This window comes from Grampus griseus, assembly GCF_964374135.1.
Source record: "Grampus griseus genome assembly, chromosome: 1".
In the NCBI taxonomy this organism is placed as follows: Eukaryota; Metazoa; Chordata; class Mammalia; order Artiodactyla; family Delphinidae; genus Grampus; species Grampus griseus.
Genome location: NC_139017.1, coordinates 82,366,472 through 82,393,683, shown reverse-complemented (window position 1 = coordinate 82,393,683; position 27,212 = coordinate 82,366,472). Strand labels below are relative to the sequence as shown.

The 27,212-nt window shown below is 35.4% G+C and overlaps 1 protein-coding gene across 2 annotated transcripts in view; it reads left to right on the top strand.

Annotated features, from left to right (window-relative positions):
- Nucleotides 1–27,212, top strand: part of SYCP1 (synaptonemal complex protein 1) — a gene marked incomplete at both ends in the record, with an annotated part of 158,173 nt that overhangs the window by 115,583 nt on the left and 15,378 nt on the right. Inside the window, 5 exons of one of the 2 annotated variants that reach the window (XM_082662437.1) lie at nt 4,149–4,265; nt 4,694–4,804; nt 5,952–6,044; nt 6,719–6,793; nt 23,606–23,665. In XM_082662437.1, coding sequence (XP_082518563.1) covers nt 4,149–4,265; nt 4,694–4,804; nt 5,952–6,044; nt 6,719–6,793; nt 23,606–23,665 — 456 coding nt within the window. The remainder of the gene's footprint in view (nt 1–4,148; nt 4,266–4,693; nt 4,805–5,951; nt 6,045–6,718; nt 6,794–23,605; nt 23,666–27,212) is intronic. The other variant, XM_082662438.1, reaches the window with a different exon arrangement.

The following is a 27,212-nucleotide window of genomic DNA, read 5'->3' as shown; positions in this document are numbered from 1 at the left end:
GCCAAATAAATAAATATTAAGAAAAATAAAGTTAGTGGTTCTTTCATGGGTACAGAATACAGTCTGTTTCATTATTAAGTTACCCATGCCTCCCTTCCCCAATTCCTGTCACTGTCCTCTACCCCCTCCTCAATTCTAATTCAGTCCTAATGCCATAAGTGATTCTGGAGAGTGAGTGCTAATTAAAGGTCCTCTTTTTTAAAATATTTATTTATTTATTTATTTATTTTATTTTTGGCTGCATCAGGACTCAGCTGTGGCACACAGGATCTATTGTGGTGCGCAGGCTCTAGAGCACGTGGGCTCTGTAGTTGCAGTATGTGGGCTCTCCAGTTGTGGCCTTTGTGCTCAATAGTTGCAGTGCACAGGCTTAGTCGCCCTGAGGCATGTGGGATCTTAGTTCTCTGACCAGGGATCGAACCCACATCCACTGCACTGGTAGGCGGATTCTTAACATTGGACCACCAGGGAAGTCCTAAGGTCCTCTTTCTTTTGATAATTATTATATTAGTAAATATTTGTACAAAATATATGGAAAAAATAGAAACTGAAGGTGTTGATTCTTTATAGAAAATTAATCTCAGTAATACTGAGTGTGCTTTTTAATGGAATCCATTTTAACTGTTTTTCTTTAGTTGCTTGTGTTTTTAGTGTCATATCTAAGGATCCATTGCCAAATCTATTGTCATGCATTTTAACTCCTATTTTCTTCTAAGAGTTTTTGGTTTTAGCTATTACATTTAGATGTTTAATCTATTTTGAGTTATTTTTGTAATGTGATATGAGGTAAGAGTCCAACTTCATTCTTTTCCATGTGCTTATTATTTGTCTTAACAACATTTGTTAGAAACTGTTCTTTCTCCATTGAATTCTTTTGTCATTCTTATTGTTAGAAGCTATTCTTTCTCCATTGAATTGTCTTGTCATTCTAAGTTGACCATAGTTGTATGGCTTTATTTCTGGACTTCCTATTCTATTCCATTGATCCATATGTTTACCTTATGTCAGTACCACGCTGTTTTGATTATTGTAGCTTTGTAGTGAGTTTTAAAATTGGGGATTATGTGTCCTCCAACGTTGTTCTTTTTCAAGATTGTTTTGGCTATCCAGGGTCCCTGGGAATTCCTTGTAAACTTTAGGATCAATTTGTTCCGACAAAAGGCAGTTGGAATTTGGGTAGAGATTGCAATGAATCTTTTCACTCTATTGATAATGTTCAAGGGGACACTATCAAAGGTTGAAAGGACACTATCAAGGGAGTGAAAAGACAAGCCAAAAAATTGGAAAAAATATTTGCAAATCATTATTTGGTAATGATCTAATATCCAGAATATGTAAAGAATATTTACAATTCAGCAACAAAAGCCAGTCACTGAAGAACAAATACTGCATGATACCTAAAATAGTCAAACACATAGAAGCAGAAATTAGAAAAGTAAATACCAGGGACTAGGAGGGAGGGGGAAATGGGGAGTTGTTCTTCAATTTGCTTAGGTTTCAGTTATGCAAGATAAAGTAGTTCTAGAGATCTGCTGTACTACATAGTGCCTGTAGTCAACAATTCTATATTGTTTACTTAAAGCAGTCTACAGATTCAATGCAATCCCTATCAAATTACCAATGGCATTTTTCACAGAAATAGAACAAAAATTTTTACAATTTATATGGAAACAAAGGACCCCGAATAGCCGATGCAATCTTGAGAAAGAAAACTGGAGCTGGAGGAATCAGACTCCCTGACTTCAGACTACACTACAAAACTACAGTAATCAAGACAGTATGGTACTGGCACAAAAACAGTAATATAGATAAATGGAACAGGATAGAAAGCCCAGAGATAAACCCACACACCTGTGGTCAACTAATCTATGAAAAAGGAGGCAAGAATATACAATGGAGAAAAGACAGCCTCTTCAATAAGTGGTGCTGGGAAAACTGGACAGCTACATGTAAAACAATGAAATTGGAACACTTCCTAACACCATACACAAAAATAAACTCAAAAGGGATTAAAGACCTAAATGTAAGGCCAGACACTATAAAACTCTTAGAGGAAAACATAGGCAGAACACTCTTTGACATAAATCACAGCAAGATCTTTTTGGATACACCTTCTAGAATAATGAAAATTAAAACAAAAATAAACAAATGGGACCCATTTAAACTTAAAAGCTTTTGCACAGCAAAGGAAACCATAAACAAGACCAAAAGGCAACCCTCAGAATGGGAGAAAATATTTGCAAATGAAGCAACTGACAAGGGATTCATCTCCAAAATATACAAATAGCTTATGCAGCTCAATATCCAGACAAACAACCCAATCAAAAGTGGGCAGAAGACCTAAATAGGCTTTTCTCCAACGAAAACATACAGATGGCCAAGAGGCCCATGAAAAGCTGCTCAACATCACTAATTATTAGAGAAATGCAAATCAAAACCACCATGAGGTATCACCTCACACTGTTCAGAATGTCCATCATCAAAAAATCTACAAACAATAAATGCTGAAGAGGGTGTGGAGAAAAGGGAACCCTTTTACACCGTTGGTTGGAATGTAAATTGATACAGCCACTATGGAGAACAGTATGGAGGTTCCTTAAAAAACTAAAAATACAACTACCATATGACCCAGCAATCACACTACTGGTCATATACCCTGAGAAAACCATAATTCCAAAAGATGCATGCACCCCAGTGTGCATTGCAGCACTATTTACAATAGCCAGGACGTGGAAGCAACCTAAGTGTCCATTAACAGAGGAATGTATAAAGAAGATGTGGTACAATGGACTATTAGCCATAAAAAGGAATGAAGTTGTGCCATTCGCAGAGACGTGGATGGACCTAGAAACTGTCATACAGAGTGAAGTAAGTTAGAAAGAGAAACACAAATGTTGTATATTACCACATGTATATGCAATATAGAAAAATGGTGCAAATGAACCTATTTGCAAAGCAGAAATAGAGACACAATTGTAGAGAGCAAGTGTATGGACACTAAGAGAGGGGTGAGATGGATTGGGAGATTGGGACTGATGTATGTACACTACTATGTATGACGTATTTGGCTGGTCAGTACCTCCTGTATAGCACAGGGGGGAAAAAAAGAAGGTACATTCTGTTTGCAGGACATATATTGTTAGCCTTAAAAATACATTCCAGTATACATTACGTGCAGACAAGTACTGTTTGATTCCACTTATACGAGGTGCCTAGAATAGTCAAATTCATAGAGTCAGAAAGTACATTGGTAGATGCCAGGGGCTGGGGGGTAGAGGGAGTGGGGAGCGAGAATGGGGAGTTAATGTTTAAAGGGCACAGAGTTTCAGTTTAGGAAGGTGAAATATTCGGGAGATGGATGATGGTGAGAGTTGCACAACAATGTGAATGTACTTAGTGCCATTGAACCGTACAGTTAAATATGGTTAAAATAGTATGTTTTATATCATGTGACTTTTACCACAATAAAAACATTTAAAAAATGTATCAGGGTTAGGAGGATAGGGAGAAATAGGCATCAATTAAAAAGAACCTGAACACTATCTATTAGAAGGAATAAATATGCACAAAATTTAAAAAAATTTGTTAAGAGAGTAGTCTCATGTAAGTGTTCTTATGACAAAAAAAACGGGACAGAAGGAAACTTTTGAAGATGATGGATATGTCTATTACCTTGATTTTGGCGATGATTTCATGGGTGTATGCATTTGTCCAATCTCATCTCACTGTATACATTAACTATGTGTAGTTTTTTTGCATATGTTATACCTCAGTAAAGCTTTTTTTTTGAAAAAAATGCTTTTTCCTTGAATCGCATGTGTGTTCTGTCCAAATGGAATAGTTACTTATTGTAATAAAACAGCAAACTGAGACTAAATAAATATTGTTGAAAAATTCATTAAAAATAAAAATATGGCTGCTTTTAAAATATTACTTGTCAAGACTAAATATGCATTTTAGGGAAAAAGATAGATATTGTGAAAAATAAAGCACATCTCACCATATGAAAACTGTAAGTAAAATGATCCAACTATAATATCTATGAATAAATCATCTTTTAAGAGTCACAAAACCACAAAATGAATACAGAATATTTTCAAGTAATCCACAGAATTTATTAATGTTCATGCTGTTTTCTTTATTCAAAGGTCAATAAATTAGAATTAGAACTAGAAGGTGCCAAACAAAAATTTAAAGAAATGACTGACAGCTATCAGAAAGAAATTGAGGACAAAAAGCTATCAGAAGAAAATCTTTTGGGAGAGGTAGGAAAAACTAAATATGTTTGAGAAGTTGTTATACTAAAACCCTATATTTGTATGTTTGCATTTTAAGAGAAAAGTAATAATTCTTACTTTTAACATTATGATTCTTTAGAAGATTTAATAAATTTATACTAGGGATAATTAATTAGCTTTTTTAATAGAAGCTAAAAGTATCATTGTTATTCTAAGTATTTGAGTATTGGGTAGTATATAATCATTTTGAAAAGATTAAATGATCTTTACAGTGTTATACTGTCATTCACTTAGTAGAAGACCCTAACTAAAATAAACCAAAACAATAATGTATTTTCTACTTGGCTTTCCTAATTTCCTGGTGTTTGATTTCTGTATTTTAACTTAAATTTAACATTTAAGTTAAATTTGTTTTTTGTGCATTAATTTTAAAAAACTTTAAATTTATTTGATAGGTTGAGAAAGCAAAAGTAATAGCTGATGAAGCAGTAAAATTACAGAAAGAAATTGATATACGATGTCAACATAAAATAGCTGAAATGGTAGCACTTATGGAAAAGCATAAGGTAATTTTTTTCCTGTTGTGTAATGAAAATTATTAATTGGAGCCATATTTATGCATAAAAATGATAAAATATAGCATTCTGATTTGTCAGAGAAAATTATTGTCTATGCAACAATGACTAATTATAGCTGGAATACTCTTGATCTCTCATTTCTCCAAATTGAAGTCTTAACCACATGAAGCTGAGCCTGGGGGTCACTTCCTTGAGGAGGTCTCTCCTTATTGTCTTGATGGATAAATGTAATCACTCTTTTCCTCAATTTTCATAGTAGTCTCTTATAGACTTTCCCACCTTGTAGTTATTTAAATACATACCCAGGATATGTATTTAAATAAATATAATATAACTATAAATATAATATTTTTATCTTCTACCTGTGTCTAACACATACTAGGCTAAACAATAATAAATAGATGAAAGACAATGTTTGTTGTGTTTGTGAGTGTGCTCTATTTTTTATTGTTGTTTGAAAGTAATCATTCTCTTAGGGAATTAAGCCCTATACTCTTCAAGATTTGGAGAGGAAGTGGGCTATACCTATCAATTAATCTTTATAAGTTGTTGCTAGGATATTATTATGAAGTAACCAATGAGGATTTAAAAAAATATTTTAAGTAATATTGTGAACTCATAGATTTAAGCATATTTGGTATGTCTTAATCCAGTACAGTTTTGATCCTTGTTGACACTTAAATTGTCCCAACTTTGGCCAGTGGGAGCCTCTTCGAACTGGTTGGCAGGTCCCTTTGATTTGACCCTAATAATCTGTGACAGCTTTCTTGCTTTCTGTTATGACAAAATGTTCAAGACTCATTTTGTATTCCCTGCACAAGATCTGGAATCAGCCGTTTTTCGAAGAGGTCCTGTGTTTCTAGACTTTTTATAAATTATGAAATTCAGTGTCTCTAATTTAAAAAATTATTTCTTGCTCTTGGATTATTTCTAAGACAGTTATCTATGTTTCATTGTTTTTATTGTTAGAATTTAAAAATGTAGTTGAAAAAATTAAAAAATAGCTCAGATATGTATTACTGAATTCATAAACATCATTTTTTATAAATATTAAATGCATAAGGATACCAGTCGTATTAAAATGTAATCTTTTGGGCTTCTAATATACTTAAAATGGTTTCTCTTTTTAACATAGCACCAATATGATAAAATTGTTGAAGAAAGAGACTCAGAATTAGGACTTTATAAGAGCAAAGAACAAGAACAGTCATCATTGAAAGCATCTTTGGTGAGAACAAATAGCAGTAGAAGCCAATTTTCATGTCAGCATGGCTGGTAGTAAAGAATAATAAATAAAACCATAATTTTGAACTGTAGAATCAAATAATCATAAATCTGAAAGGGATGTTATAGATCTTATAGGTAGGTGGTTTTCTAATCATTTTTTTGGTAAAACGAACTCTGTTTTTCAAATGAAAAGTTATAAACTCCAGTTACGAATAAGTTTTGAGCTCTGATTGAGGTTGGGAAAGGAGGAGTGAGATAGATTGGGAGAGAATGAGAAGGAGAGATATACATAGTGTTAAACATTTCTTTAGAGCAAACTATACAAAAGTTGTCTAAATTAAATCTTTAGTTATATTCAACTAGGAGCCTTCATATCAGTAGGGTTTTAAAAGTGTATATATTTCATGAGTGAATTTATTTCTCTATAAAACTAAATTGGTTTTGAAACACTAGTTTGAATTTTTATTGTCTTAAGAAATATATGGATGCACTTATAAGCTTCATGTTCCTTTTTCTTTAGGAGACTGAACTATCCAATCTCAAAAATGAACTTTGTTCTGCTAAGAAACAACTTGAAATAGAAAGAGAATAGTGTTTTGAAACACTAGTTTGAATTTTTATTGTCTTAAGAAATATATGGATGCACTTATAAGCTTCATGTTCCTTTTTCTTTAGGAGACTGAACTATCCAATCTCAAAAATGAACTTTGTTCTGCTAAGAAACAACTTGAAATAGAAAGAGAAGAAAAAGTAGGTTTTGTGGCATTATAGATAAAGTAACTAATTTTAAGTTTTAGGTGTAACTTAAGTTTTTATAAACATGTTATATTAGAAAATAATAGGATAAATTTGAGTAAGGATTAAAAATATAATTTTCCCCATTAGCTTTTATTTCAGAAGTATTTAGTATAGTCCCTTGTTTAAATATTAAAGACATAGAAATATAAGTATACTTTAAGAGTAGGTGAGCTTTCAGATATAAATATTTGAGAAATATTATTTCATATATTATAAAGTACTTATGTATTTGGATGTGTTTTTTAGCTATTGATCATGTTTCAGAAAAAAAATAATGCCTTATATTTGTATAGTGTTTTGGAATTTACAAAGTGAATTGACTCACACTTTAAAATGACAAATACTTTTTTTTTCTTTCTATATGACAGCTCACTGTGCTGAGTATACTACTTATATATAATTTAATCTTTATAGCAGTTCTATAAACAATACTTATTGTTATCTCCATTTTTATAGAGGTTAGCTTATTTATTCAGGATCACATAATAAAAAAAATAGAATGGCTTAGAATTCAAATCTAGGTTTATTTTTCATAATTCCAAATCCTCCTCCCTAATCACTCTGCAACGTGCCTAGGTAACATGCAATTTCAATTTCAAACCTCTGTGCATTTGTTCACTTTGTTTCCTGCATTTAATTTCTTTCTTCCTTTCTCCACCTATGGAAAACTTCACATATCTTTTATCTTGCAAAGGTGAGCTGACTGTATATAAGTATTCTCATAGTATTTTGCTCTTATATTAAAATAGTTATGTCACTCTGTGCCCCATTATATTTCAAGTTCCTCAAGGGCTGGGGTTATGTCTATTTATCTTTGTCTTTCCTTTATTTGAGCATAGTGCTTTGAAAATTTTCTGTTTTCGACAAATGTTTGTCAAAGAAATGACTAAGTGGCTTTTACTTCACCTGCGATTGTAGCATACATATTTACCTTTATCCTACTGTTTTAGTAAAAGAGGAATAATACTTCCTTGTATTAAACCACTCCTAATGTTCTTTCTTCTAGGTTCTTTTTCCAATTTTATTGAGATATAATTGACAGCACTGTATAAGTTAAGGTGTACAGCATGATTTGCCTTACATACATTGTAAAATGATAACCACAATAAGTTTAGTTAACATCCATCATCTCATATAGATTAAGAAAAAGAAAGACAAAGAAAAAAAAGGTTTTTTCCTTGTGATGAGAACTCTTAGGATTTACTCTCTTAGCAACTTTCAAATGTACCATACAGTAGTGTTAATGATAGTCATCATGTTATACATTACATCCCTAGTACTTGTCTTATAACTGGATGTTAGTGCCTTTTGACCACCTTCATCCAGTTCCCCATCTCCCCAAACCCTGCATCTTGTAACCATAAATCTAATCCTCTTCTCTGTGAATTTAGTTGTGTTTTGTTTGTTTTTTAAGATTCCACATGTAAGTGATATCATATAGTATTTGTCTTTCTCTGTCGATTTCAGTTAGCATAATGCTCTCAAGGTCTAACCATGTTGTTACAAATGAAAGGATTTCCTTCTTTTTACACCTGAATAATACTCCATTGTATATATATACTGCACTGTCTCTATCCATTCTTCGTCTATGGACACTCAGGTTGTTTCCATGTATTGGATGTTGTGAATAATGCTACATGGGGGTGCAAATACCTCTTCAACATAATAATTTCATTTCCTTTGGATGTAGTCTTAGAAGTAGAATTTCTGACTTGTATGGCAGTTCTATTTTTAATTTTTTGAAGAATCTTTATACTGTTTTCTGTAGGGGCTGAACCAATTTACTTTCCCATCTGTAGTGCACAAGGGTTCTTCTTTTTCTCTGCATCCATGCCAGCATGTATCCCTTGTTTTATTTGATAATAGCCATTCCAACAAACATGAGGTTATATATCTAATAGTACTTTGGATTTGCAGTTCCCTGATGATTAGTGATGTTGAATACCTTTTCATTTACTTGTTGGCCATTTATATATCTTCTTTGGAAATATGTCTACTCAGGTCCTGTGCCAATTTTTAAATTGGATCGTTTGGCTTTTGGCTATTGAATTGTATGAGTTCTTTATATGTTTTTGACATTAACCCTTTATCACATATATGGTTTGCAAATATTTGGCAGTGTTTTGCATAGTTGGGGAAGCTAGGTGCTTACTTTCCTGGTCTCACTTTTCCCCATGGGAAAAATTGCTGACTTAACAGGTTCTCTCTGGGAACTGTGCTGTACTGTCTTGGGAGAGGGGGTGATGTGGGTAAAATGAAACCATTCTTCTTATCTTCTTCAGTGTGTTGAATCTGGGTTTTTTTTTTTTTTTTTTTTTTTTTTTTTTTTTTTTTTTTGCTCTAATGGTGTGCTGGAAGTTCTCTTTTGGACTCCAGAACTTCCACAGAGGTATTCTCATCTATGGATTATAGTCAAAATCTGTGTTCTTGATGGGGAGGACGGTAAAAACGCCTATTCTGCCATTTTGCTGAAATCACTCTCCCCTTTTTCCTAATATAAGCATTTAGTACTATAAATTTCTCTCTCAGTACTGCTTTAGCTGTGTCCCGTATGTTTTGATATGTTGTGTTTTGTGTTCATACAGTTTTTTTTTTACTTCTTTACTAGACTTTTGAAATAAAAGGTTAGCCCTACTTTTCATGTCTCTAAAGACTTTTTTTACATCTTTATTGGAGTATAATTGCTTTACAATGGTGTGTTAGTTTCTGCTTTATAACAAAGTGAATCAGTTATACATATACATATGTTGCCGTATCTCTTGCCTCTTGCATCTCCCTCCTTCCCACCCTCCCTATCCCACCCTTCTAGGTGGTCACAAAGCACCCAGCTGATCTCCCTGTGCTATGCGGCTGCTTCCCACTAGCTATCTATTTTATGTTTGGTAGTGTATATATGTCCATGCCACTCTCTCACTTTGTCACAGCTTACCCTCCTCCCTCCCTATATCCTCAAGTCCCTTCTCTAGTAGGTCTGTGTCTTTATTCCCGTCTTACCCCTAGGTTCTTCATGACATTTTTTTTTCTTAGATTCCATATATATGTGTTAGCATACGGTATTTGCCTTTCTGTTTCTGAGTTACTTCACTCTGTATGAAAGACTCTAGGTCCATCCACCTCACTACAAATAACTCAATTTCGTTTCTTTTTATGGCTGAGTAATATTCCATTGTATATATGTGCCACATCTTCTTTATCCATTCATCCGATGATGGACACTTAGGTTGCTTCCATCTTCTGGCTATTGTAAATACAGCTGCAATGAACATTTTGGTACATGACTCTTTTTGAATTATGGTTTTCTCAGGGTATATGCCCAGTAGTGGGATTGCTGGGTCATATGGTAGTTCTGTTTGTAGTTTTTTAAGGAACCTCCATACTGTTCTCCATAGTGGCTGTACCAATTCACATTCCCACCAGCAGTGCAAGAGGGTTCCCTTTTGTCCACACCCTCTCCAGCATTTATTGGTTCTAGATTTTTTGATGATGGCCATTCTGACTGGTGTGAGATGATATCTCATTGTAGTTTTGATTTGCATTTCTCTAATGATTAATGATGATGAGCATTCTTTCATGTGTTTGTTGGCAATCTGTATATCTTCTTTGGAGAAATGTCTATTTAGGTCTTCTGCCCATTTTTGGATTGGGTTGTTTGGTTTTTTGTTATTGAGCTGCTTGTAAATTTTGGAGATTAATCCTTTGTCAGTTGCTTCATTTGCAAATATTTTCTCCCATTCTGGGGGTTGTCTTTTGGTCTTGTTTATGGTTTCCTTTGCTGTGCAAAAGCTTTGAAGTTTCATTAGGCCCCATTTGTTTATTTTTGTTTTTATTTCCATTTCTCTAAGAGGTGGGTCAAAAAGGATCTTGCTGTGATTTATGTCATAGAGTGTTCTGCCTATGTTTTCCTCTAAGAGTTTGATAGTTTCTGGCCTTACATTTATGTCTTTAATCCATTCTAAGCTAATTTTTGTGTATGGTGTTAGGGAGTGTTCTAATTTCATACTTTACATGTACCTGTCCAGTTTTCCCAGGACCACTTATCGAAGAGGCTGTCCTTTCTCCACTGTACATTCCTGCCTCCTTTATCAAAGATCAGGTGACCATATGTTTGTGGGTTTATCTCTGGGCTTTGTATCCTGTTCCATTGATCTATATTTCTGTTTTTGTGCCAGTACCATAGTGTCTTGATTACTGTAGCTTTATAGTATAGTCTGAAGTCAGGGAGCCTGATTCCTCCAGATCCATTTCTGGTTCTCAAGATTGCTTTGGCTATTCGGGGTCTTTTCTGTTTCCATACAAATTGTGAAATTTTTTGTTCTAGTTCTGTGAAAAATGCCAGTGGTAGTTTGATAGGGATTGCATTGAATCTGTAGATTGCTTTGGGTAGTAGAGTCATTTTCACAATTTTGATTCTTCCAATCCAAGAACACGATATATCTCTCCATCTATTTGTATCATCTTTAATTTCTTTCATCAGTGTCTTATAATTTTCTGCATACAGGTCTTTTGTCTCCTTAGGTAGGCTTATTCCTAGATATTATATTCTTTTTGTTGCAGTGGTAAATGGGAGTGTTTTCTTGATTTCACTTTCAGATTTTTCATCATGAGTGTATAGGAATGCCAGAGATTTCTGTGCAGTAATTTTGTATCCTGCTACTTTACCAAATTCATTGATTAGCTCTAGTAGTTGTCTGGTAGCATCTTTAGGATTCTCTATGTATAGTATCATGTCATCTGTAAACAGTGACAGCTTTACTTCTTCTTTTCCGATTTGGATTCCCTTTATTTCCTTTTCTTATCTGATTGCTGTGGTTAAAACTTCCAAAACTATGTTGAATAAGAGTGGTGAGAGTGGGCAACCTTGTCTTGTTCCTGATCTTAGTGGAAATGCTTTCACTTTTTCACCATTGAGGATGATGTTGCCTGTGGGTTTGTCATATGTGGCCTTTATTATGTTGAGGAAAGTTCCCTCTATGCCTACTTTCTGCAGGGTTTTTATCAAAAATGGGTGTTGAATTTTGTCGAAAGCTTTCTCTGCATCTATTGAGTTGATCATATGGTTTTTCTCCTTTAATTTGTTAATATGGTTTATCACATTGATTGATTTGCATATATTGAAGAATCCTTGAATTCCTGGAATAAACCCCACTTAATCATGGTGTATGACCCTTTTAATGTGCTGTTGGATTCTGTTTGTTAATATTTTGTCGAGAATTTTTGCATCTAGTTCATCAGTGATATTGGCCTGTAGTTTTCTTTCTTTGTGACATCCTTGTCTGGTTTTGGTATCAGGGTGATGGTGTCCTCGTAGAATGAGTTTGGGAGTGTTCCTCCCTCTGCTATATTTTGGAAGAGTTTGAGAAGGACAGGTGTTAGCTCGTCTCTAAGTGTTTGGTAGAATTCACCCATGAAGCCATCTGGTCCTGGGCTTTTGTTTGTTGGAAGATTTTTTATCACAGTTTCAATTTCAGTGCTTGTGATTTGTCTGTTCATATTTTCTATTTCTTCCTGATTCAGTCTTGGCAGGTTGTGCATTTCTAAGATTTGTCCATTTCTTCCAGGTTGTCCATTTTATTGGCATAGAGTTGCTTGTAGTAATCTCTCATGATCTTTGTATTTCTGCAGTGTCAGTTGTTACTTCTTTTTCATTTTTAATTCTATTGATTTGAGTCTTCTCCCTTTTTTTCTTGATGAGTCTGGCTAATGGTTTATCTATTTTGTTTATCTTCTCGAAGAACCAGTTTTTAGTTTATTGATCTTTGCTATCGTTTCCTTCATTTCTTTTTCATTTATTTCTGATCTGATCTTTATGATTTCTTTCCTTCTGCTAACTTTGGGGTTTTTTGTTCTTCTTTCTCTAATTGCGTTAGGTGCAAGGTTAGGTTGTTTATTCAAGATGTTTCCTGTTTCTTAAGGTACGATTGTATTGCTATAAACTTCCCTCTTAGAACTGCTTTTGCTGCATCCCATAGGTTTTGGATCATCGTGTCTCCATTGTCATTTGTTTCTAGGTATTTTTTTATTTCCTCTTTGATTTCTTCAGTGATCACTTCGTTATTAAGTATTGTATTGTTTAGCCACCATGTGTCTGTGTTTTTTACAGATCTTTTCCTGTAATTGATATCTAGTCTCATAGCCTTGTGGTCGGAAAAGATACTTGATACAATTTCAATTTTCTTAAATTTACCAAGGCTTGATTTGTGACCCAAGATATGATCTATCCTGGAGAATGTTCCATGAGCACTTGAGAAAAATGTGTATTCTGTTGGTTTTGGATGGAATGTTCTGTAAGTATCAATTAAGTCTATCTTGTTTAATGTATCATTTAAAGTTCGTGTTTCCTTATTTATTTTCGTTTTGGATGATCTGTCCATTGGTGAAAGTGGGGTGTTAAAGTCCCCTACTATGAATGTGTTACTGTCGATTTCCCCTTTTATGGCTGTTAGTATTTGCCTTATGTATTGAGGTGCTCCTATGTTGCGTGCAGAAATATTTACAATTGTTATATCTTCTTCTTGGATCGATCCCTTGATCATTATGTAGTGTCTTTCTTTGTCCCTTCTAATAGTCTTTATTTTAAAGTCTGTTTTGTCTGATATGAGAATTGCTACTCCAGCTTTCTTTTGGTTTCCATTTGCATGGAATATCTTTTTCCATCCCCTCACTTTCAGTGTGTATGTGTCCCTAGGTCTGAAGTGGGTCTCTTGTAGACAGCATATATATGGGTCTTGTTTTTGTATCTATTCAGCCAATCTGTGTCTTTTGGTGGGAGCATTTAATCCATTTACATTTAAGGTAATTATCGATATGTATGTTACTATTCCCATTTTCTTAATTGTTTTGGGTTTGTTATTGTAGGTCTTTTCCTTCTCTTGTGTTTCTTGCCTAGAGAAGTTCCTTTAGCATTTGTTGTAAAGCTGGTTTGGTGGTGGTGAACTCTCTCAGCTTTTGCTTGTCTGTAAATGTTTTAATTTCTCCATCAAATGTGAATGAGATCCTTGCTGGGTAGAGTAATCTTGGTTATAGGTTTTTCTCCTTCATCACTTTAAATATGTCCTGCCAGTCCCTTTTGGCTTGCAGAGTTTCTGCTGAAAGATCAGCTGTTAACCTTATGGGAATTCCCTTGTGTGTTATTTGTTGTTTTTCTCTTGCTGCTTTTAATATGTTTTCTTTGTATTTAATTTTTGACAATTTGATTAATATGTGTCTTGGCGTGTTTCTCCTTGGATTTATCCTGTGTGGGACTCTCTGTGCTTCCTGGACTTGATTAACTATTTCCTTTTCTATGTTAGGGAAGTTTTCAACTATAATCTCTTCAAATACTTTCTCAGTCCCTTTCTTTTTCTCTTCTTCTTCTAGAACCCCTATAATTCGAATGTTGTTGCATTTAATGTTGTCCCAGAAGTCTCTGAGACTGTCCTCTTTTCTTTTCATTCTTTTTTCTTTATTCTGCTCTGCAGTAGTTATTTCCACTATTTTATCTTCCAGGTCACTTATCCATTCTTCTGTCTCAGTTATTCTGCTATTGATCCCTTCTAGAGTATTTTTAATTTCATTTATTTTGTTGTTCATCATTGCTTGTTTCCTCTTTAGTTCTTCTAGGTCCTTGTTAAATGTTTCTTGCATTTTCTCTATTGTATTTCCAAGATCTTGGATCATCTTTACTATCATTATTCTGAATTCTTTTTCAGGTAGACTGCCTATTTCCTCTTCATTTGTTAGGTCTGATGGGTTTTTATCTTGCTCCTTTATCTGCTGTGTGTTTTTCTGTCTTCTCATTTTGCTTATCTTACTGTGTTTGGGGTCTCCTTTTGCAGGCTGCAGATTCGTAGTTCCCGTTGTTTTTGATGTCTGTCCCCAGTGGCTAAAGTTGGTTCAGTGGGTTGTGTAGGCTTCCTGGTGGAGGGGACTAGTGTCTGTGTTCTGGTGGATGAGGCTGGATCTTGTCTTTCTGGTGGGCAGGTCCACGTCTGGTGGTGTGTTTTGGGGTGTCTGTGGACTTATTATGATTTTAGGCAGCCTCTCTGCTAATGGGTGGGGTTGTGTTCCTGTCTTGCTAGTTGTTTGGCATAGGGTGTCCAGCACTGTAGGTTGCTGGTCGTTGAGTGAAGCTGGGTGTTGGTGTTGAGATGGAGATCTCTGGGAGATTTTCACCGTTTGATATTACATGGAGCTGGGAGGTCTCTTGTGGACCAGTGTCCTGAAGTTGGCTCTCCCACTTCAGAGGCACAGCACTGACTCCTGGCTGCAGCACCAAGAGCCTTTCATCCACACGGCTTAGAATAAAAGGGAGAAAAAGTAGAAAGAAAGAAAGAGGATAAAATAAAATAAAGTTATTAAAATAAAAAATAATTATTAAGGAAAAAAATTTTTAAGTAAAAAAAGAAAACGGACGAACAGAACCCTAGGACAAATGGTGAAAGCAAAGCTATACAAAATCTCACACTGAAGCATACACATATACACTCACAAAAAGAGGAAAAGGGGAACAAATAATATATCTTGCTGTCAAAGTCCACCTCCTCAATTTGGGATGATTCGTTGTCCATTCAGGTATTCCACCGATGCAGGGTACATCAAGTTAATTGTGGAGATTTAATCCGCTGCTCCTGAGGCAGCTGGGAGAAATTTCCCTTTCTCTTCTGTGTTCGCACAGCTCCCGGGGTTCAGCTTGGGATGTGGTGTAGGTTGCGTGTAGGTTGCCTGAGGGCATCTGTTCTTCGCTCAGACAGGACGGGGTTAAAGGAGCAGCTGATTCGGGGACCCTGGCTCACTCAGGCTGGGAGGAGGGAGGGGCACGGAGTGCGCGGCGAGCCTGCGGTGGCAGAGGCCGGCAGGACGTTGCACCAGCCTGAGGCGCCCACCGTGCGTTCTCCCGGGAAAGTAGTCCCTGAATCCCGGGACCCTGGCAGTGGCGGGCTGCACAGGCTCCCGGGAGGGGAGGTGTAGATAGTGACCTGTGCTTGCACACAGGCTTCTTGGTGGCTGCAGCAGCAGCCTTAGCATCCCATGCCTGTCTCTGGGGTCCGCGCTGATAGCTGCGGCTCGCGCCCTTCTCTGGAGCTCCTTTAAGCAGCGCTCTGAATCCCCTCTCCTCGCGCACCAGGAAACAAAAAGGCAAGAAAAAGTCTCTTGCCTCTTCGGCAGGTCCGGACTTTTCCCCGGACTCCCTCCCGGCTAGCTGTGGTGCACTAACCCCTTCAGGCTGTGTTCTCGCCGCTAGTCCTCTGCCTGCGATCCAACCGAATCCCGAGCCTCAGCTCCCAGCCCTGCCCTCCCCGGCGGGTGAGCAGACAAGCCTCTCGGTCTGGTGAGTGCCAGTTGGCACCGATCCTCTGTGCGGGAATCTCTCCCCTTTGCCCTCCATACCCCTGTAGCTGTGCTCTCCTCCGCGGCACCAAAGACTTCCCCCCTCCGCCACCCGCAGTCTCCACCCGCGAAGGGGCTTCCTAGTGTGTGGAAACCTTTCCTCCTTCACAGCTCCCTCCCACTGGTGCAGGTCCCGTCCCATCCCTATTCTTTTGTCTCTGTTTATTCTTTTTTCTTTTGCCCTACCCAGGTACATGGGGGGTTTCTTGCCATTGGGAGGTCTGAGGTCTTCTGCCAGCGTTCAGTAGGTGTTCTCTAGGAGTTGTTCCACGTGTAGATGTATTTTTGATGTATCTGTGGGGAGGAAGGTGATCTCCGCGTCTTACTCTTCGCCATCTTCCCCCTCTCCCCATTCAGTTCTTATAATTTTATTTTTCTTTGAGACTTCTTCTTTGACCCATTGATTATTTAGAAGTTTGTTTTCAAATTTTCATGTGTTCAAAGATTTTCCTGTTGTCTCTCTGTTACTGATTTCTAGTTTGATTCCATTATGGTTAGAGAATACAATCTTTATGAGTTCTGTATTTGTCTGCGTGATACTATAACAAAAATACCATAGATTGAATGGCTTAAACAACAAATATTATTTCTCACAGTTCTGGAAGCTGTAAGTCTGAGATCAGAGTGCCAGCGTGGTAAAGTTCTGGTCAGGGCCCATTTCCTGGCTTGAAGACAGTTACTTTCTTGCTATGTCCTCACATGGCTGAAAGAGAATGCTGGTCTCTTCAACTCTTTATGAGTACCAGTCCCATCGTGAGGGCTTCACCTCTATGACCTCTTCCAAACCCAATTACTTCTTAAAGGCCCTACCTCCAAACACCATTCCACACTGGGTGTTAAGGCCTTGATATATGAATTTTGGGGGGGTACAAACATTTAGTCCATAGCAGTTTTATTCTTTTAAATTTGTTGAGGTTCGCTTTATGGCCCAGAATATGGTCTGTCTTGGTGAATGATCTATAGGTGCTTGAAACAAATGTATGTTATGCTATTGTTGGCGGAGTGTACTATAAATGTCAATTAAACCTAATTAGTTAGTTGTGTTGTTCAGGTTTTATATATTTTTGCTGACTTTCTGCCTAGTAATTCTATCAGTAGCTGAAAGAGGGGTGTTAAAGTCCCCAACTTTGTCTGTTTCCTTGCTCAGCTCCGAAAGTTTTTAAAAACAGTTTCACTGACATATAATTTATGTACTATATAATCATCCATTTAAAGTGTACAACTCAGTGGTTTTTACATATATTGACAGTTACTGAGAGTTGTGCAACCATCACTGCTACGTAGTTTTAGAATATATGTATCAACCCCCCAGCAGCAATTATACCTGCCCCTTGGCTCCCATCAACAAATTCACTAGCTCTAGTCAATCAATGATCTACTTTCTATTTCTATAAGATTTACCTTTTCTGGATATTTCACTTAAATGAAATCATGTAATATATGGTCTTGTTTCACTGAGCATAATGTCTTCAAGGTCCAACCATGTCCTAGCATATATCAGTACTTCATTCCTTTTTATTGCTGAATAATATTTTGTTATATGGGTATACTGTTTTATTTATCCATTTATCAATTGATGGAAATTTCGGTTGTTTCCATTTTGACTATTAAGAATAATGCTGTTAAGAATATTTGTGTACAAGTTTTGTGAGGATATATGTTTTCATTTCTCTTGATTATATATGTAGAAGTAGAATTGCTGGGTAATATGGTGTCTCTATATTTTAAGATACTGCCCAACTGTTCTCTAAACCAACTGTACCATTTTGGATTCCCACTAGTAGTGCATGAAGGTCTCAGTTTTTCCACAACCTCACCAATACTTGTTGTCTTTTTTTGATATAATCATCCAGGTGGGTGTGGCATGGTATATCATTTTTGTTTTGATTTGTATTTCTTTAATGCCTAATGATTTTGATCATCTTTTCACGTGCTATTGGCCATTTGTATATCTTTTTTGGAGAAATATCTATTCAGATACTTTGCATATTTTAAATTAGGTTACTTATTTTTTTAGTGTTGAGTTTTAAGAGTTCTTCATATATTCTAGATACAAGTCCCTTATCTGATATAAGATCTTTAAACAGTTTCTCCCATTCTTTGAATTGTCTTTTCAGTTTCTTGATGGTATCATTTGTAGCACAAAGTCTTTAATTTGATGAAATTCAATTTCAATTCTTGGGAGAAATCCTACTTTGTCATGACATATAATCTTCTTTGTATTCTGCTAGATTTGGTTTGCTAGTATTTTGTTGAGCAATTTTTGCACCTAGATTCATAACAAAGATTGGTCTGTAGTTTTTTTGTGATGATTTTTTCCTTAGGCTTCACATCTTTTTTTTTTTTTTTTTTTTTGCGGTACACGGGCCTCTCACTGTTGTGGCCTCTCCCATTGCAGAGCACAGGCTCCGGACGTGCAGGCTCAGCGGCCATGGCTCACGGGCTCAGCCGCTCCGCGGCATGTGGGATCTTCCCGTACTGGGGCATGAACCTGTGTCCCCTGCATCGGCAGGTGGACTCTCAACCACTGCGCCACAGGGAAGCCCAGGCTTCACATCTTTTAACCAACTCAAGCTGAAGCCCTGGAGCCCATGTGTCTATCCAACAGGATAAGCTATGGTTATTCATTTTTGCCATTTTTCCAATCTCTCTTCCAAGCTGTATTTCCTCATGCACCAAATTTTATGAGGGAAAAGATAAGAATATCATGATTTGGTATACCTCACTTACAAGGTGATGAGAGGTGGACCCAGGGATAAGGACAAAATTCACGTGGTTTTTCAGTGAATGTCATATTTTTTATGTTTTCTGCTCCTTCAGGGGAATCTTTTCTTCTTTTTTACATTTTGTCTTTTGACTTTATTTCTAATATGTTCTATTTATTGGCAAGGATAATTAATTCTATACGGGTATGGTTGTTATGCTTTTTTGTCCAGACTAGAGAGACCAAAATGATAAGATTTAGTCATTTTTGGGGCTTCCCTGGTGGCGCAGTGGTTGAGAGTCCGCCTGCCGATGCAGTGGGCACGGGTTCGTGCCCCGGTCCGGGAGGATCCCACATGCCGCGGAGCGGCTGGGCCCGTGAGCCATGGCCACTGAGCCTGCGCGTCCGGAGCCTGTGCTCCGCAACGGGAGAGGCCACAACAGTGAGAGGCCCGTGTACCGCAAAAAACAAAAAACAAAAAAAAAAAGATTTAGTCATTTTTCATGCATTTCCTAGGCTTCTTTTTCTTGGACTGCCTGCTTATCCCCTCAGATTTCTTCTTGCAAATTCAGGTATATTAGTGACAATTCTTCTCATTATTATATGTGTTCACTTTCACCAATACCATGTAAGTAGTGATTAGGTTAGGAGACACATTGAGTCAAATCAGCACAGCTGTACTCTGTATCTTTCATGCTGAACCTTCACTAGAATCAGAGATTATGACCTGGTATGGTATGTTTCTGTCGTTGAATTCATTTTTGCCGGTTCTTGACTACTTACTTTTCCTCCCTCCCTTTATACTTTTTTGTTAGTGTAGGGAGAGGAAGATTTTATAATCTGCCTTCACTCTTCCACCTTTACCAAACAGTTTGATCTACTGTATCAGTTTTTTTTTGACATCTACTTTAACTTTGTTATGTATTTTTTCTGTTTGATCAATCATGAGCTGAAAGAAGGAGTTAAGGGTTTATTACTGTTATATTTCTCTTCTTTGTGAGTTCTCGACCAGTTTTGCTTTACATGTTTTGATGAATACTATTCATTGTGTAAAAGTTTATACTAATTAATTGCTCCTTGGAAACTGTATCTTTCATCTTTGTCCTTTTTGCTTTGAAGCCAGCTTTGCCTGATATTTATGTTGTGATCCTAACTTTCTTTTTGGACTTGTTTGTCTTATATGTTTTTGTCCATTTCTTATTAACCCTGGTGGAGTCTCTAATCTGAGAGTCTCTTTTTCTTTAGTAGCTTATTTTTTCCAATAGTATTTATTGATACGATTCATATTTTTAAATTATTCTTGCATTTCTGGAATGAACTCCATTTGGTCATGAAGTATTTTTAATGTGATGCTGGATTCTGTTTGCTAATATTTTTACTTAGTACCTTCATATTGATATTCATAAGATAGAATGGTTATAGTTTTACTTTTTTTAATCATGGTAAAAATATGTATCATTAAATTTACCATCCATCTTAACACTTTTTAAGTGTATACAGTTTAATAGTTTTAAGCATATACATATTGTTGTACAATAGATCTCTAGAACTTTTTAATCTTGCAAAACTGGAAGTCTAAATCCATTAAACACTAATTCCCCTTCCAACCACCTTTTTTCTGTTTCTATGATTTTAACTACCTTTGATACTTCATATGAGTAGAACCATGCAGTATTTGTCTTTCTGTAACTGGATTATTTCAATTAGCATAATGTCTTCAGGGTTCATCCATTTGTAGCATGTGACAGAATTTCCTTTTTTTTTTTTAAGGCAGTCTGATATTCCATTGCATGTATATACCACATGGATGAATATCCATTCATCTGTGATGGACATTTAGGTTGCTTCCACCTCTTGGCTATTGTGATTAATGTTGTAATTAATGAACATGGGTGTGCAAATGTCTCTTGGAGATCCTGCTGTGAATTCTTTTGGATATATACCCAAAAGTGGGATTCCTGGATCATATGGTAATTCTATTATTAATTTTTGAGGAACCACCAAACAGTCTTCTGTAGCAACTGTACCATTTTACATTTCTGCCAATAGTGTGCAAGGGTTCCGATTTCTCTGCATCCTTGCCAACACTTATTTTCTATTATTTTGATAGTGGTCATCCTCCTAAGGAGTGTGAGTGATAGCTCATTGTAGTTTTGATTTGCATTTCTCTTATAATTAGTGATGTTGGGCATCTTTTCATACGCTTGTTGGCCATTTGTATATCCTCTTTGGAGAATCGTCTATTCATGTCCTTTGCCCATTTAAAAATTATTTGGTTTTTTTTGGTTGAGTTGTGTGAGTTCCTTACATATTCTGGATATTAACCCTTATCAATATGATATATATTTTAATCATGCTTTTGCCATTTTATTTTACATTGCATATTAATATTTATTTTATTGTCTTTTTCTCTAAATTTTATGTGTGTGTATTTTTGGTTGATTTGGGACGTGTATATAGTTTTTTAAATTATTTTACTCATTACCTTTATATTTTTAAACAGTATATCTAACACTTCTCCTACTGCCTATTCTTTTGCATATACAATTTTTATGTTTAATTATTTTACATTATCAGGATTAATAAAAACACATATTCTGTTCTGTAATCACAATTCCATTATTTAAGTTGAGCTCATGTTTTGTATGAAACTTTTTTTTAGTTTTCAATTTTGATCCTAGTCAATATGCCAATCCCGATTTTGACCTATTTTACATACCAGTTGGTATGAAGAAATTGTTGCCGAATGACAGTGTTAGCTTCCACTTAAAATAGGTTGGCTTTGTGAGACTGTACTAAATCACCTTTCCTATATCTTTCATCTCTTGATGGTGCCTTAATCTCTGCCTAGTGAGATGTGATATTTTGTATATTTGTTTACATTCTTGATATGGAAGGAGAGTTCTAAAGTCTTCCAATTGGTCCTTCCAAATATAAAAATCTCTCACTCTGTAGTCAGAACCAATATGGGGATTTTGCCACTTATTGAGTTTATCTGTTCAGCTGTATATTCAGGATCTAAAGAAATGACCACAGGATAGGTTTATGGTTCCATGGGCTCACCATGAGGTGGACTTGGATTAAGTGCTATTTATCACTTGACCCCAGTACACCTGCGCTCAAACTAGTGAAAAAATAATAACATTATGGGTTACAAGAATTGGTGTTAGCTAATAGTCAATGTCCAATTACCCATAAGTCTTAGTATTTCTCTCAGTGCACATGGTAGTAGGAAGGATTCAGTATGAATTTGTGATATTATTGCAAAATCCTTCCACAATAGTACCAAGCTTTTGTTTAATTTAGAGGGTTCTAGGTTTGTAAATTTATTCAGGTCTGAAATTTGGGCACAGGGCTATCATATTCTACTCCTGTGCCTCAAGTCAATCCTCTCTTTGCCAGACCATATTACACGCATTTTTTAGTTACTCAGATTAAATAGGTACCTTAGTGGACTGCCCATCACTTTGGTCTTAGGGAACTCATGATTAATTAGACACTAGCAAAGATACACCTTTGTATATGAGCTAATTCACACCTTGGAAACCCATGTTGTATTAGAACAGACTGTACTAAGATCTCCGGAGTAGCAAAAGTCAGAGTTGTAGAGAAAGTGCAGTTTTGGGAGGTGCTTTCTCCCTTCCATCCTCTAGAAGCCAAGATATGTATTCTGAGAAGCAGTGTAATTTAGCCAGTTTAGAGGGTATACTTTATCCTAGAAGACAGCATTTCATCCCCATAGAGTAGACCCCAGTTGTGATAACTGAAGATCAACTATTGGTAGTTGATAGGATACATAATAAGAGCAGTGACTACTGTTACATCAGCTTATTGCCAGCTTCTTTCATGGTGAAGTGTGTTCTCTGGTTAGGAGCAGCACTTTAGGAGAGATACCATGGTGTACACAGACATTCAGTGAATGCAGGTATTGGCATAGGCATCATGGGCAGGCAAGGCGAGTTTGCCTAAAGTTGTGCTTATTGAAACTTTTTCTTCTCTGAGACCTTTAAGGCTCCTTGGAGCTGTAACCATTCTGTTTTCCAGATGATTGTCATATTAAAGGCATTGCACATATTCTTTTCTCTAGGCCAGGGTTAATTTTTCTTTTTTTCCCACTGAATACACATGCCCTAATCTCCAGCAAAATGTATTGTTTCCTGGAGTACTAGAGAAATGATGTATTATTTTGTAAGTATTTTGTACTCTTTTTGTACTTTCTTTTTCTCTCTCATACCTGTTTATCTCAAGTTGAAAATTGATTATTCAGTGTCCAACTGAATTGCTTTTCTCCATACACAGAGAAAAAGGGAATTCTGCCTCTAAAGGCTCACAATATTTTGGATCTCTTTGCAGCTCTTTACAGTTAGCTACTTGTATATACCCTTACTTTATAAGCTGATCCATCCACTTCATTTTACAAATGAGAAAGCTGAGATTCAGTGTTTTAAAGGACTTAATGAGTCCACAGATAACTACTGACAGATCAGAATTTTTAAAAAAGATAATCAAAATCGAATAACATACCTTTGTAGAAAGGAACTAATTTGTTTTTCTTTTTTCTTTTCATTATTTTATAAGATTTAGAAGGCAGTATTCTTTGTTAATACTTCTTAGGAAAGATTTGATAATAGGAACAGTAATTTTTTATAATAGTAATGACTACATTGTATGTACTTGATATTCATTTTTAATAGGCAAACCTCAAAAGAGAGGCAAAAGAAAACACAGTTACTCTCAAAGAAAAAAAAGACAAGGTAAGAGTTTTATATAACTCTCATAGATTTCTTTATAACCATTTCACTTTCTAACATCTACTTAGTAAATCTTTTTGTTCATAAATGGGAAAATAACATCAAAAATATATCACACAGAAGATGTGGTACATATATACAATGGAATATTACTCAGCCATTAAAAAGAACAAAATAATGCCATTTGCTGGAACATGGATGGGCCTAGAGATTATCATTCTAAGTGAAGTTAAGTCAGACAGAGAAAGACAAATATCATATGATATTGCTTATATGTGGAATCTACAAATGAACTTATCTACAAAACAGAAATAGAGTTACAGATGTAGAAAATAAACTTATGGTTACTAGGGGGTAAAGGGTGAGGGAGGGATAAATTGGAAGATTGGGATTGACATATACCCACTGCTATATAAAAATACATAACTAATAAGGACCTATGGTATATAGCACAGGGAACTCTATTCAATACTCTGTAATGGCCGATATGGGAAAAGAATCTAAAAAAGACTGGATATATGTATATGTATAACAGATTCACTTTGCTGTACCCCTGAAACTAATACAACATTGTAAATCAACTATACCCCAATAAAAATTAAATATATATATATATCACACAACTTCATTTCCAAAATTATTTCTTTCTATTTATTAATTCAAAAGCATTAGCTAAAAAATTTCAAAGCATTTGTCATTTGGAAATTTAGAGATTTTATTCTTTTATAGTTTTTATTATAGCATTAAATTAGTTAGGTACTTCTGTGTTTCTTGAGAAATTTCCAACATTGGGGGAAAATATTTCAATTAAAAATTCTAAAGCTCATGTTTAGATTGTGTTTAATTTTGAGGTTTGAGAGGGCTAAATAAATGACATCTTGCTCTCTTAAGTCTAAGCCAACTGAGAAAGGCAGTGAAAATCAACATAATATCTTTATTATTGACAAATAACATTGGACAGTGTGGCTTATATTTGAAGGCAACAGGATTTCTTAATCCTGAAATCCTAAATTAAACAAGTTTATCTACTCTATCACAGGTAGAGCTAGACTGGGACAAGTGTACCTACTTGAATGGCCTGCTCTTGTAAAATGTATGGCATAGAGTAGAATGTGTGCTTCTTCTGGTACCCAAGAGGAGGAGTAAGGAAGGGGCTGAACTATATGTCCCCTGTTACTCCTTTCATATTCAACAATCCCATTAAGTCATTGCTGTTTCTCTAAGAAAGCAGAGAGAAGTTAAGAATGTTCCCTGTACATAGAAGGGAGCATCAGGTATGAGAAAGGGAGGTTATATTCAGCTTCTAATCCAGTTGGTAATATAGAATTATTACAGAAGAGTTTTATTGCAAATTTTAGTTAAAATGATTAAATATTCCTTATACACAGTGATGTAGTCTCCTAAGTCCCCACAGAAGTTGCTTTAACTATAAACTGAAAGTAACAGAGTATATTGTTTGTCTTGTTTGTTTGTATATTGTTTGTATATGTTTGTTTAACATAAGAGTATGTTGTTTGTCTATACCAAACAACAATGTTCAGTTTTTTTGTATAGACAGTGATATAATTTTGTTACATTTGGGTTCAAAGAGAAGAAAGAAAGAAATATTGCACCTGTGAGTGAATATTAGGTGCTTCATATGTCCGGACACTGTGATAGATATTTGAAAACATTATATTTGGAGAAATTATTGTTATATTAAAATTAGCCAGGAGGATTAGATATAGTCTAAGCGAAGTGTCTGATGAAGATGATAAATTGGTTAAACTCCAATATTTATTTCTAAATATAGAATGTGTTCATATTATGAAAGTATATATCACATATTCTTATAGAGTTGTTTTGATTCATGTATAATTCCAGTAACATATGTCTATTATTTATGTATGTTATCAAGTAGATTAGATAATTCCCTATATTTTATCTGGGTGTCTAGATATATATATATTGCAAATAATGAGAAAATGATGAAATGAAAAGATTTAAATAGACTTTTGTGTGCTATGCTTTATTCCAACAATATTGAAGTATCACAAGCCTTATATATAATAATCATTAGGTTCATCAAACATTTCTGAGGTTGGGAATGTAATTTCTTCATGCTTCAGTTTTATCACCTAGGGATAATAATAGTACCTTTTTCCTAAAGTTGTTATGAAGATTAAATGAGATTATTATCTCATTTAATGCTTTGTGAAGCATTTAAAATAGTGCTTGGCAGGAAGATCAGCTCGGTGCTTTGTGACCGCCTGGAGGGGTGGGATAGGGAGGGTGGGAGGGAGGGAGATGCAAGAGGGAAGAGATATGGGAACATATGTATATGTATAACTGATTCACTTTGTTATAAAGCAGAAACTAATACACCATTGTAAAGCTGGTATACTTTATACTCCAATAAAGATGTATTAAAAAAATAATAAAATAAAATAGTGCTTGGCACATAGGAAATACCGAATAAATGTTTGTTTAAAAAGAACAACAGAGAAAATCATGAATGTTCTGTATATATTCATCATTGGAAATGTAATATTCAGAAAAGAATGTAACTTGTAGGAAAGTATATACATTTTCATGATGTATTACAAAGAGGGTTATTTCAGTAGTCTAGAATGCTGGTGCATTTTCTTTTAGGCTACTAGGGAAATGTTAGATTCCAAGATATGACCACAGGGTGGTGTAGTTGCTATTCTCAGTCCTTTTGGGTAAGAAAAATTTGTCCATGAAAGCAGTTACATTTTGGAGATTTTGAGGATGACTCCTGATGAGTCCAGAGAGCGGAAGAAAATTTGCTTTCATCAAAATTGTGTTATCAGCTATGATATAGAAATATTTATGGAAAAAGATATAGAAATGCAACTCTGTGGAAAAAATGCTGCCAAAATTCATACCTATTGGAAAAAGGATAATGAAGTGAGATCACTAGAACTGGGCAAGAAACCTTCAAATTACCTCATTTAGCTCCTTTTTAAAAATTTATATTTTATTTTTTAATTGAGGTATAGTTTCCTTACAGTATTATATAAGTTTCAGGTATACAACATAGAGATTCACAAATTTTAAAGGTTATACTCCATTTATAGTTATTATAAAATATTGGGTATATTCTCTGTGCTGTACAATATATCCTTGTAGCTTATTTATTTTATACATAGTAGTTTGTGCCTTCTAATCAGCTACCTTTATCTTGCCCTGAAAATTTTCCTGAAAATTTCTCTAGTTCTTTACTTTCATAATTTTTCTTCTCTATTTCTTTTTTTTGGAGGGGAATGAAGCTGGTGGATAGGAAAAGCTGATATTTTTATAGTTGATAGAGAAAATATGAAAGCATAAAAGAGAATGCCCTTTGGCTGTTAGGCTGTTGGAATGAACCTCAGATTAAGATTTTTTTGCCACCAGGAATAGAGATTTTTCTCTGGAGAATTTTCAACTTTTGGTCAAATAGGGAGTTGAGATGTCTTACTTGTTTTCATAGCAGCTCTGTGAAGACAAAGGGGGCAGATACCACTTTCATCTTAAATGGCAAAATAAAGTGACAAAGAAGATAAGTGAA